This window comes from Carassius gibelio, chromosome A18 (genome assembly GCF_023724105.1).
Source record: "Carassius gibelio isolate Cgi1373 ecotype wild population from Czech Republic chromosome A18, carGib1.2-hapl.c, whole genome shotgun sequence".
Classification (NCBI taxonomy): Eukaryota; Metazoa; Chordata; class Actinopteri; order Cypriniformes; family Cyprinidae; genus Carassius; species Carassius gibelio.
The window spans coordinates 2,159,005-2,171,725 of NC_068388.1; the positions used below are offsets into that span (position 1 = coordinate 2,159,005).

Sequence of the window (12,721 nt, forward strand, 5' to 3'; positions counted from 1 at the left end):
ACATTTTATTGAATATAATCAAATCTAATATAAAATATAATATGCATTAACCCAGTAATATAATATATGTAGTGACATCACAATGTCTAATTATCACTTTTCTGAATATACAATATATTTGATTAAATATAATATAACAATTGATACAATAATATATGTAATGGCATGACTAAATCTAAATATCACTTTTATTAAATATAAAAATTAGGCATTTTGAGGCACTTAATATATTCCTTGTATGGATTTTAATTACAAAAAAACTTTTTTAAAGCATATAAATATTTTAAAATAAAATAAACAGTAAAGATACAGTAAAAAATATCTAAACATTCTTAAAATAAATTTATATATTATATAAATATATATTTTTTTTTTTTCTGTTGTGGCAAGCAGAGACTAACAATATTTTAAAATAATAACAATATTTAATAATAATGATAATAATAATAATAATAATAATAATAATAATAATAATAATAATAATAATAATAATAATAATAATAATAATGCATTTTATTTCATGGCGCCTTTCAGGACACCCAAGGTCACCTTACAAGCAATATACAGGTCACTGCATAAGAAAAAACATACATCAAACGAACAGCATATACATATAAAGTGCATCTAAGTGAGTTTTTTGATGTCTATATATTTAAAGCAAGACAAAACTGTGATCAGGAAGGCAGTGTCTGCAGTGTATTTGATGTACCTCGTGTAAACATGTGTACTGTCCGTGAGGAGGAGCCACCTTCTCTTCTCCCTTCATCTCAACGCTGATCTTCAGCCTGATGGCCCCCGAAACCATCGACTTATCCGTCCGCTTCTCTGCAGGGAGAATGAACGCGAGCGTGTGAACGGAAGATAGAAAAGACAAGAAGAAATGGAAATAAAAAGAGATATTGGGCAGCGCTGGAAGTGTAGGATGTTCCTCCTCACCTGCACTAAATCACATCTGTTTACAGCCAGACAGCTGGACAATGTCAAAATGTCAAATTTCAGTCATGAGCACAGAAATATGGTGCTTCTTTCAATTTTTTGGAGGCACTATTTGTAAATCTCACAAAGGAATGCAAAGAGAGTCTCATTTCACCCCCAAATCAAAAGATTAGTTTACACTGCATCCTATTATGAGACATCTTTGCATGAACAATTTTTAAACTTGGTAATTTATTTTTAATTAACAATTCTCATTGTTTATACATTTATTTACATATAAATATAAATATTTCTTGCTTAAATTAATATAAGAAATAAAAAGTAATGTAAAATAATATATTTTTAAATTAATAATAATAACAACACAATAATACATTATATAATGGCAAGTTAAGTTTATTTATATACTGTAGCACATTTAATTAATAATTGCTATTCAGTGCTTTGACATACAAAAAAATAAATAAAATAAATAAATTCACCAAATCAGATGATTAAGAAATACAATTAACAAAGAGAAAAAAGTAAACGAAGCATAAAAATAAATAAATAAAATTATAAAAAATAAAACAAGCCAAAATATACTCACATATACACATAGATGCAATTTAAAAAAAAATAAAAATACTTCAATACAAATAACACAAAATACTATGTATACACGCACACACACACACACACACACACACACACACACACACACACACACACACACACACACACATATATATATATATATATATATATATATATATATATATATATATTAAGTTTTCTTCGCATTGGAGTAATGAGAACACAGTGTGAATAATTGTATAATTTTATTAATTTATTCTATTTTTGTTTATTTGTGGATAAAATATGACCTTGACAGAACAGCATGAGTATCTCAGTTCATCTTAAGGCGAAAAAAAATGTCATAAAGGTTTGGAATGACATGGAATGACTTTTTTGAGGTTCATGAAGAATGAGGCACATAACATACCAAGATTATACCAGACGTCCATCTCCCCGCTCAGCATCCGCACCTCGATGATGGTCTGACCCAAGAAATCATCCGATTCCTTCTTAAAGTGCTGCTTCACTCTGGACTTTATGTCATCGTCTTCATCCCACACGCGCACCTTTATACGGTCTGTAGCGTTATGACACTCACTGACAGACACAGACAGACAGACAGAGAGAGAGAGAGAGAGAGAGAGAGAGAGAAAGCAACGTTACACAAGTATCTTTGTCCTACAATTCCTTATACAATGTGAAAAAATAATCTGATCAATAAGTCATGGCACCATATGTTTCTTTATTACCAACTCATCAAAATAATATAAGTAATTTCATGTGAGATTATAGAGCTACACTATACTGTATTTTTCTGGTACAAATATTGTTCCGGTCTTAAACAAAGACAAATTTACTGGACATGCAAAATAACTTCAAAGTCTTGAATGTATTTCTTGAAAAATTAAAGCTTGTTTTTGGTTTAAATTAAGTTAATTCTTCTGAGCGCATTGGCATCAATTGATTAAAATCAGAAAATCAGAAAATAAGTAATTTTTCTAAATATATTTGTATATATATATATATATTTGTATATATATATATATATATATATATATATATATATATATATATATATATTACTATGTTTGCAGTGTAAAACAAGACAGTAATTAATTTTTGGAAGTGTAAAACATGAAGATTGAGAGTTTTCTATATACATTATTTATCAATTTATTTATATTTTTGAGTTATTATATGTATATTTTAAAGTTTTATCCGTATTACAGTGACAAGAAAAGAGGGGGGGGGGGGGGTGAATAATTGTAATTAAAAAGTCACAATATAAAATAATCTAAAAATCATAAAATAGTCTCAATTTCCTCTATGCATTATAATTCATTTATTGTCTTTTAATTTTGAGGAAAAATATTACCTGGACAGAAAAGCATTAATATATCATAAGACAAAAATACAGAGGAAGAAAATAATATGTTGCAGTGTATAAAATGAAGATGGATAGCAGTTTAGAAACGTTGATTGCATGCATCACATTTAATATTTTAGGAAATCTGAGCACAGATTGAGACAATGATGAGATTTCATCTGAAACTTTTTTCTTTTTCTTTCAGAAACTGAGAACCAGGAGACTTAAAAATCTTCATTTGGTTTCATTTGTGGTTTTTCTTTCTCATGACAAAACACTACTGACTGTACTTAAGACTCAGTTTACCTTTGAGGACGTCCCCAAAGAAAAGTCTTTTGTTATTTAGCTGATGTCAACGGACAGTTTTGTCCCTAAAGTATAGCCAAGAAATTACACACACACACACACATGAGCTGAGAGCACAAGAGTGGCGATCTGCTTGCCGAACTGCTTTTAAAGGTCATATGCTCCACTGAATCTTCAAACAGGGCACTTAGCCTCCTGTGGTCCATGTCTGCGTCTGTCTCTCCGGTGAAGGAGTGAATAGAGAGAGACACGGTCTCACAGACAGACGTTACGCCTGCAGACAGACGCTCACAGATGCAGAAACACACCACAACCTCACAGCGCAGCCCCGAAACACATCACATCAAATCACACTGACTGACACCGTCCTAAGGAGGAAATATAAATATCATCACATTACAGGAACGGTTTGAGTGAAAAACGATCACTGTGAGCGCCAGACAAACCTGGACGACAGCGCTTTATTTGAAAACATCAGGTCTGACACTAACTTTATTTATTTGATTTACTTTTAATCAGCAAGGATGCATTAAATTGATCAAAAGTAGATTTTATTATGTATCTATTTCAGTAAATGTTGACAACAATCAGAAACGTTTCTTTAGCAGCTAATCAGCAAATTAGAACAATTTCTGAAGATCATGTGACACTGAAGACTGGAGGAATGATGCTGAAAATACAGCTTTGATTACAATAATTTATTTTATTTTATTTTATACTAACATAGAAAATGGTTATTTTAAATTGTAATAATATTTCACAGTTTTACTGTTTTTACTGTTTTAAAACAAGTAAATACAGCCTTGGTGAGCAGAGGAAAGTTATTTCGAAAACATAAAAAAATCTTGACTCCAAACATGCAGTGAAAGTTAAAGATAAATGGTTCAAGGAATGAGTAAAAGTAAAAGCTTATAATATGGGTTTCTTTCTTTCTTTTCTTTCCTTTTTTTCTTTCCTCTTCTCTCTGTCTTTGCCTCTTTTTCTTTTGGCTTTTGAAACTAATGGAAATCAACCAAAATGCCAAAATGTTGCATATTTTCTCATTGTCTCAATTGTCATATTTAAACCGTTCTGCTTTGGGTCAAAGACCAAATCACTGTGGAACAGACGTCTCTTCCCAAAAATGACTGACCACCAATTAAACTAAAATGGATTCAATCTGTGCATGTAAAAATTTAGTAATGTATTCAGTGAAGTGACATTTTAACTATTAATAAAGCCTTAGAAATGGGCAAATCCTCAACGCTGCACAGTTTGCATTAACAGTCAGCAGCTATATCAAAAACCGTATTATTTTTTAAATGAGAGAAATTAGCCCAGTTTCTGCGTTTCTTTGAAGTAAGCTTGAAAGCACTAGAACGTTTTAGTTTAAAGCTAATCCAGAAAGTGCGCTAATATGCTAATGAGACTAGCCAGACGATGCTACTTCTGAGTGGGCGAGCCACTAATGAGAAGTGAACCCACACCACAGATCGACTTCCATCTGCCATCGTGTTTCACGACACGCCGCACACTAAAAAGTGAGGTGAGAAGAGAAAATACAACACAACAGAAGCTTTCTGTCAAGATCGGGGAGATTTATAGCAGCTCTTCATCAGATGTTATAAAAACACCTACTGTGGAGATCGTTTGATGGGTTTAACCTGCTATTATGACATACTATCCACCTGAGAAAACAAATTAACAGGGCTTCCATTATCTCTCTAATGCTTTTCTCTCTTTGAAAAAGTTTAAACAGGTGAGAGGTACTAAGAGCTCATCTCATAATATACATTTCCCCATAATCCTGCATAAATCCTTCCAAATCCAGCGATCCTGGAGTCTCTCATCACCGTACAGACTCAGATATTTATCATGAGCTTTAGATGAAGAAAGGCACAGACGGAAAGCCACAGAGTGATTTCCCACACATGCTCCCTTTCACATACTGCATTTGCAGAATAAATATAAATAAAATTAAAATAAATTATTATATTATATAGTAGTTTTATATATATATATATATATATATATATATATATATATATATATATATATATATAAATGTAAAGGAATTTCACAATTTATGCCATTTATTAAATAAAAAAAGGCAAGTTACCTAGCCAAAGATGTCACTTTTTTCAGGTGAAAAAAAAAAAATCATAATACTTCACAATAATTGATCATTTAATTTTGGACTGTATTAACTCCAGAGCTCCAAAGTAACTTGGTATTTTTGCCAGATTCCTCAGAAAAGTGTAAACACTGTGACCCTTTCCAAAGATTGCTCTTTTTGATTGAGCATCCCAACAGGCGGATCCTGCACCACTGAATCAACCAATGGCATGGGTTTGGGGCGGAACTATCCATGTGCTCGACCAATAGTAGAAGGAGAGTGTGTTCTAACAGTAATAAGACACCTGAGACTGTTTTACTGGGAATCCAGTCACAGCTGAAGGGGCTGAGGCTCGTCGCTGCTTCTTGTGTCTAACTGCGGCCTTTAGGTGCAACTGTATTCACTATATAGCTCGGCCTCTTACATTACTGCTCAAGTAAGCCACAGACTGGATGTAATTACCTGTCACATTTCTCATTTCTCATAACAGGGCGAGGTCAGCTACACACACACACACACACACACACACACTGTACAACAGCATCTCTTCTTTAATATTCACTGTAGATGTGTGTGTGTCTTTCTCAAAATCACTCTCACTCAGTTTCAGCTCTATAAGCTTCAGCCCCAGGTTTTTTGTTTCTCCTTTTCTCATTTCCTAAACCATGGCTGTATATATATATAAATATATGTGTGTGTATAAAATCATATAATTTATTTCATTAATTCATTTATAATTGAATAAATATAATATTTATAATATAAATAAATAAATATGCCAATTTATGCCATTTATTAAAGCTTATAATGTATATGTATATGTATATATATATAATTTATTTGTGTATAATTATTTTAAAAATACAAATATATCATTATTTCACATTTTATTTTATGAATGAATGAATTAATTAGTAAATATATTATTTATTTATTTATTTATTAATGATTATAAATACATATATATTAACATTTAGCATTTTATGACAATCTGAGCTGTTTATTAAAGATAAATTATCGAACAAAAAGCACTTTTTTCAGGTCTAATTGCCCAATTTTGCCATTTTACCAGTGCAAATTTGATCTTGGACTGTATTAAGACTGTATTAGGAATACCAAAAGCAGACCTTAGTGTGTCCTCTTTCTATTTGAATAAATAAATATATATTCTTATTTTTTCATTTAGCAACTTAATACTAAAGCAGTGGTGCTTTCGATCTAGTTATGTATTTGTTCATATCACTAAGGCTGATTATGAGCAGCAGTAATAGTGAGTCTTGTCTTAGTGAGCATCATTCTGAGTGGTGTTGGGTGGGATCCATTAGGGGTCATTTCACCCAAACCGCTCTTATGTAGAGTATGACAGTGTTAATGGCTGTTGATGGCTGCTGAGAGAGTGATGTCCTCTGAGTAATGCACGCTTTACTTCCTCCACTGATCTCATGCGCTTAAAGAGGAAGTTATGCACTGATTCCACAGGCTACATGAGCCGCTAGAGCAAGCGTAGTGAATCATAGCCTGATGTGTGGAAATCTGACAGTCCTGGGGAGCTTGAAGACATAGCCTTTAAGCATTATGGGAAAGTTTGTGTCGACGTTTCTATAGGAAACCCTTGTGAAGGGTTTGGTCTGCCAACCCTGTGTTCACCCTTCCCTCCCTCAACGCTTTCTGCACCAATCATTAAAAATCCCAGCCACCAACCAAGTAGAAGATGAGAAGATGAAAAATGAGCACTGAAGCTGTTTAGAAAGCGAAGGTGGATAGAGAAAAAGCAAGACAGAAAACAGTAGTGTCAAACCAATTTAAGTCTTTTTTTTGCCAGCCACCAGCATTTTTTCAATTTTCACTTTTTAACAAAAACAGTATTTTAAATAAAAATGTTGCTATTTAATTCATTTAGCTTCATGCATTATTATAAATAAATAAATACTTGAATATGTGCAAGTTTCATAGAAAGCTAAATTTTGAACAACAAGCAAAGAAAAATCAAGTTTTGTCAAAGACTATGTGAACATTTTACACACTGCATATCATTGCTCTGGCAACTACCCAGAAGATTTTGTGTCCCCTAGAACATAAACACAATAAATATAACATTTACTCTAGAATATGCCCAACATAGCCACTGTGTACAAACATATGTAAGCATATATGAGAGAAATCTGTGTGGCCTTTAACATATAGAACAATCCATTAAAGATTATAAACCCTCCTCCACAGGCAGACGCTGGCATTTCTCTCAGGATTAAGATCGTAAACTCGGATTGAAATGGAAATGAAAGTGGGCGATGAGGATTAGGGGTGGTATAAGATGTGCTGTAGCTCTAATGACTGTCTCTAATAATCCAGCAATCCTCCCTCACAGCAACAACACATCTAAAGTTCAGTACACCAGCAGACCGCTGCAGCGCTGATATCTGCCGATGGGATTCAGCGGTTTAATATTCAAGGCACCAGCGGGGTCCTCTCGTATTTAATACAGGCTGAAGGATTGGAGTTACTTTGTTTCACTTGGTTCACCGCATTCGTTCTGTTTGCTCATGGTGTGAACGAAGGCTGGCCAGAACGACTGTACTACTGATATAAAACTGCTTTAGTTATTTATCTATAAAGTAATGAAAAATACAGAGCAGGACGCATCCCAAACTAATCAAAATGAAGAAGATCCTTTTATTAAAGGGTGTAAAGGAAAGCAGTAGTTGTGTACGGTATTTGATCCAAAAATAGGCACTGAATTTGGTATATATACTTTTTACTTTGTGAAAAACAGAAAAAAAATCTATCATCCATCCATATATCTATCCATCTAGCCATCCATCCATCTGTCCATCCATCATATATCCATCCATTCATTCAACTATCTGAAGTATCTATCTATCTATCCATCCATCCATCCTATATAATCCATATATCGATTCATTCAACAATTTATCCATCCATCATATATCCATTCATTCAACTATCTATCCATCCATCCATCCATCCATCTATCCATTCATTCAACTATTTATCCATCCATCCATCTATCATATATCCATCCATCTATCCATTCATTCAACTATCCATCCATCCATCCATCCATCTATCCATTCATTCAACTATCCATCCATCCATCCATCCATCATATATACATCCATCTATCCATTCATTCAACTATTTATCCATCCATCCATCTATCATATATCCATCCATCTATCCATTCATTCAACTATCCATCCATCCATCCATCCATCTATCCATTCATTCAACTATCCATCCATCCATCCATCCATCATATATACATCCATCTATCCATTCATTCAACTATCCATCCATCCATCCATCCATCATATATCCATCCATCTATCCATTCATTCAACTATCTATCCATCCATCCATCCACCCATCATATATCCATCCATCTATCCATTCATTCAACTATCTATCCATCCATCCATCCATCCACCCATCATATATCCATCCATCTATCCATTCATTCAACTATCCATCCATCAATCATAATCCATCTATCCATTCTTCAACAATTTATCCATCCATCCATCCATCCATCATATATCCATCCATCTATCTATCCATTCATTCAACTATCCATCCATCCATCCATCCATCATATATCCATCCATCTATCCATTCATTCAACTATCCATCCATCCATCCATCCACCCATCATATATCCATCCATCTATCCATTCATTCAACTATTCATCCATCCATCATAATCCATCTATCCATTCTTCAACAATTTATCCATCCATCATATATCCATTCATTCAACTATCTATCCATCCATCCATCCACCCATCATATATCCATCCATCTATCCATTCATTCAACTATCCATCCATCCATCATAATCCATCTATCCATTCTTCAACAATTTATCCATCCATCCATCCATCCATCATATATCCATCCATCTATCCATTCATTCAACTATCTATCCATCCATTATAATCCATCTATCCATTCTTCAACAATTTATCCATCCATCCATCCATCCATCCATACATCATATATCCATCCATCTATCTATCCATTCATTCAACTATCCATCCATCCATCCATCCATCCATCATATATCCATCCATCTATCCATTCATTCAACTATCCATCCATCCATCTATCCACCCATCATATATCCATCCATCTATCCATTCATTCAACTATTCATCCATCCATCATAATCCATCTATCCATTCTTCAACAATTTATCCATCCATCATATATCCATTCATTCAACTATCTATCTATCCATCCATCCATCCATCCACCATATATCCATCCATCTATCCATTCATTCAACTATCTATCCATCCATCCATCCATCATATATCCATCCATCTATCCATTCATTCAACTATCTATCCATCCATCCATCCACCCATCATATATCCATCCATCTATCCATTCATTCAACTATCCATCCATCCATCATAATCCATCTATCCATTCTTCAACAATTTATCCATCCATCCATCCATCCATCCATCCATCCATCATATATCCATCCATCTATCTATCCATTCATTCAACTATCCATCCATCCACCCATCATATATCCATCCATCTATCCATTCATTCAACTATCTATCCATCCATCCATCCATCCATCCATCCATCATATATCCATCCATCTATCCATTCATTCAACTATCTATCCATCCATCCATCCACCCATCATATATCCATCCATCTATCCATTCATTCAACTATTCATCCATCCATCATAATCCATCTATCCATTCTTCAACAATTTATCCATCCATCATATATCCATTCATTCAACTATCTATCCATCCATCCATCCATCCATCCATCATATATCCATCCATCTATCCACTCATTCAACTATCTATCCATCCATCCATCTATCCATCCATATAGCCATCTGTCAATCAATTTATCCATCCATCTATCTATTTATCCATATATCCAGCCATCTATTTATTTATAATTTTTATCATTTATCAAATTTATCATTTATCATTGATGGATATATGAATAAATTCAAACCCAGGAACTGAATTGGAATAAAAAGGTGTTTGCTCTCCCTATGATCACACAACAAGCCACAAACGACAGCAGTGTGACCTCAGAAAAACCTTAATGAAAAGAGCAACTAAGAATCAGGAACAGCCGTCTGTCACCATAACCACACAAGAAATAAAGCTTCTGTCAGACTGTACTGTATGATTTTCCTACAGTCAATAGTGCTGTAGATCTCATGCTTCTGGTTTATTGGCTCTCTGCATCATCAGAAATATCAAATCCTAACAAAGGTTTATGAATGGAGCAGGAAAGTGAGTCCACCCTCACTACAATGCAACACCTATGACTGCAAAAGCTTCAGGATATACTAAGGAATATGAAAAGAAATGGTCCCATGATAGCATGACAAAGCCAACAGGAATAGAATTGATTTCCATTACTCCTCATTTAGGACCAGAACTATGTTCAAAACAGACCAAAAATCTCCTTTGAGTACCAAAAAAAAAAATTTTAATTGAAAATTTGTTTGTGATTGAGTGGCAGAAATGTTGTGAAATAGAAACTGCATCTCTAGAGCAACGTGGATCTCTTACCATCAGCACAATGTTAACATTGCAACACAGAAGGTAAATAAACAGAAAACACATCTGCTTTCTGTGATACTCACAAGAAGAACTTCTCATCCCAGACCGGGTTGAGATTGCCAAAAACGGTCTTTGTCCTGCGTTTGGTCTTTCCCACTTGTACTGTGACGTAGGGGTCACTGGAGCCCGTCTTGTCTTTGGCTTGCAAACCTTGAGCACATACAACTACAGAAAAAAAAATACAGAAGAAAAAACTATGAATGAATTGTGAACTGTGAATTGTGCATCCATGAAGCAAGCAAAACAACATATGCATGGGAGATATAATGCTATTGTCCAAAGAACTGGACATTTTGATGCCGGTTTTAGTACACAAAGCAATATAAAGAGTATTGAGAAGGATATGACTGCAAGGGTCCGTGAGTTTGGAAACCCGTGGCACAATGAGAAATAACTTAAGAAAAGATAAACTAACTACACTACATGAGGCTTCTAAATCATTATGCTGATGTTGATTATGCAGGTAATCTATTAAACACATCGTGTTTCCATTCCTACTACTTTTTTCTTATGTTTGCGATGCCATTTCTCATTATTTGGGAATTATTACACAAAGGAGACATCAAATCAGAATCAATAATACAAACATTTTGAATTAAATACACCCAAGTTTGGTAGTATTTTCTTATATTAAACACAGCACAGTAAATTCAGTTTTATTCAAGCTTAATAAATAAATACATTACATTTAATTCAAGAATAGAAAATCTTGTTTCTCTAAAAACAAGTCCTAATATCTCATTCAATTGTGCCTCACAAGTACGTTATTTGTGTTTTGATTTTAGTTTTGTAAATCTGCAGCTTTCAGGCAAAACTTTGATATATGAAGTCAAAATCCTCCTAAAATGCTGGTGCCCACAGGGTTATAATAGTTAATTAAAACAAAACAAATATATGAATGCATATTATGGTTGCATTAAATAAAATCAACATTGACTGAAATTTAAAGAAATAAATGTATTTTATTTCAATTAGTTGCCAATAAAACATTTTTACTTAGTTTAACTTCTAGAATACAGTAGCTAAAACAGAACTACTAAAATAGCTAAAAGTAAAATAAAAATAATTTAAACATAAAAGACACACACACACACACACACACACACACACACACACACACACACACACACACACACACACACAGTATATATATAGAGAGAAGAAAGCCCAAAATATACAATAAAAATGAATTCAAGATATTAATCATTCAAAACACGGGTCTGGTACAATCTATACAATGATTTTTCAATGCTGTAAATAAAACACTATTGGAAAAACACATACTATTGGAGCATGTTTTAAGAGTTCACTGTTACTTGTTTCTTTTCATCTATTTGTTAAATTTATTATACATTTTTTCAGTGTAGGACCACAATCCATCCTTGGACATCAGTTGTGTCCAGTGTGTATGTCTTTGTACATATGGCACCCTTAATAACTAAAACGTCCATTCAAAACAGACGAATGTGCAATAATACAAGATAAAAGCAGTGTTTAGCCTGACTGTGGCACTGAACTCAGTCAATGGGGATGCCATCCGTCACAGAGCCAATAGTAGTTCACAGGAAGCTCTCGCCTCATTAATTATGAACGAGCAGGGTGCTAAATTATTCAGGGAACATATATCCTTGGGCTTGGAGACAGACAGAGATTGGTGCAATTTCACCGGACTGGTTGAAGAGGGTAATATAGTTTAGCTAGAATGAAAGAAGGATGGCGTCTCTGAGTGTTTGTGTGTGTTTCCAAAGGCTTGTTCACAAATTCATGTCACGTCAGCATGTCTCACAGTGACACTCATATTGTTTTTAGGCACAAGGGACAATAATC

General features: G+C 33.8%; 1 protein-coding gene across 2 annotated transcripts in view; it reads right to left on the reverse strand.

Moving 5' to 3' along the window:
• LOC127934750 (protein unc-13 homolog C-like) overlaps nt 1–12,721 on the reverse strand; it is a 130,011-nt gene that overhangs the window by 87,568 nt on the left and 29,722 nt on the right. For both annotated transcript variants that reach the window (XM_052532322.1, XM_052532323.1), the window contains exons 9-11: nt 10,918–11,059; nt 1,922–2,091; nt 710–825 (exon numbers count right to left, since the gene is read on the reverse strand). In XM_052532322.1, coding sequence (XP_052388282.1) covers nt 710–825; nt 1,922–2,091; nt 10,918–11,059 — 428 coding nt within the window. The remainder of the gene's footprint in view (nt 1–709; nt 826–1,921; nt 2,092–10,917; nt 11,060–12,721) is intronic.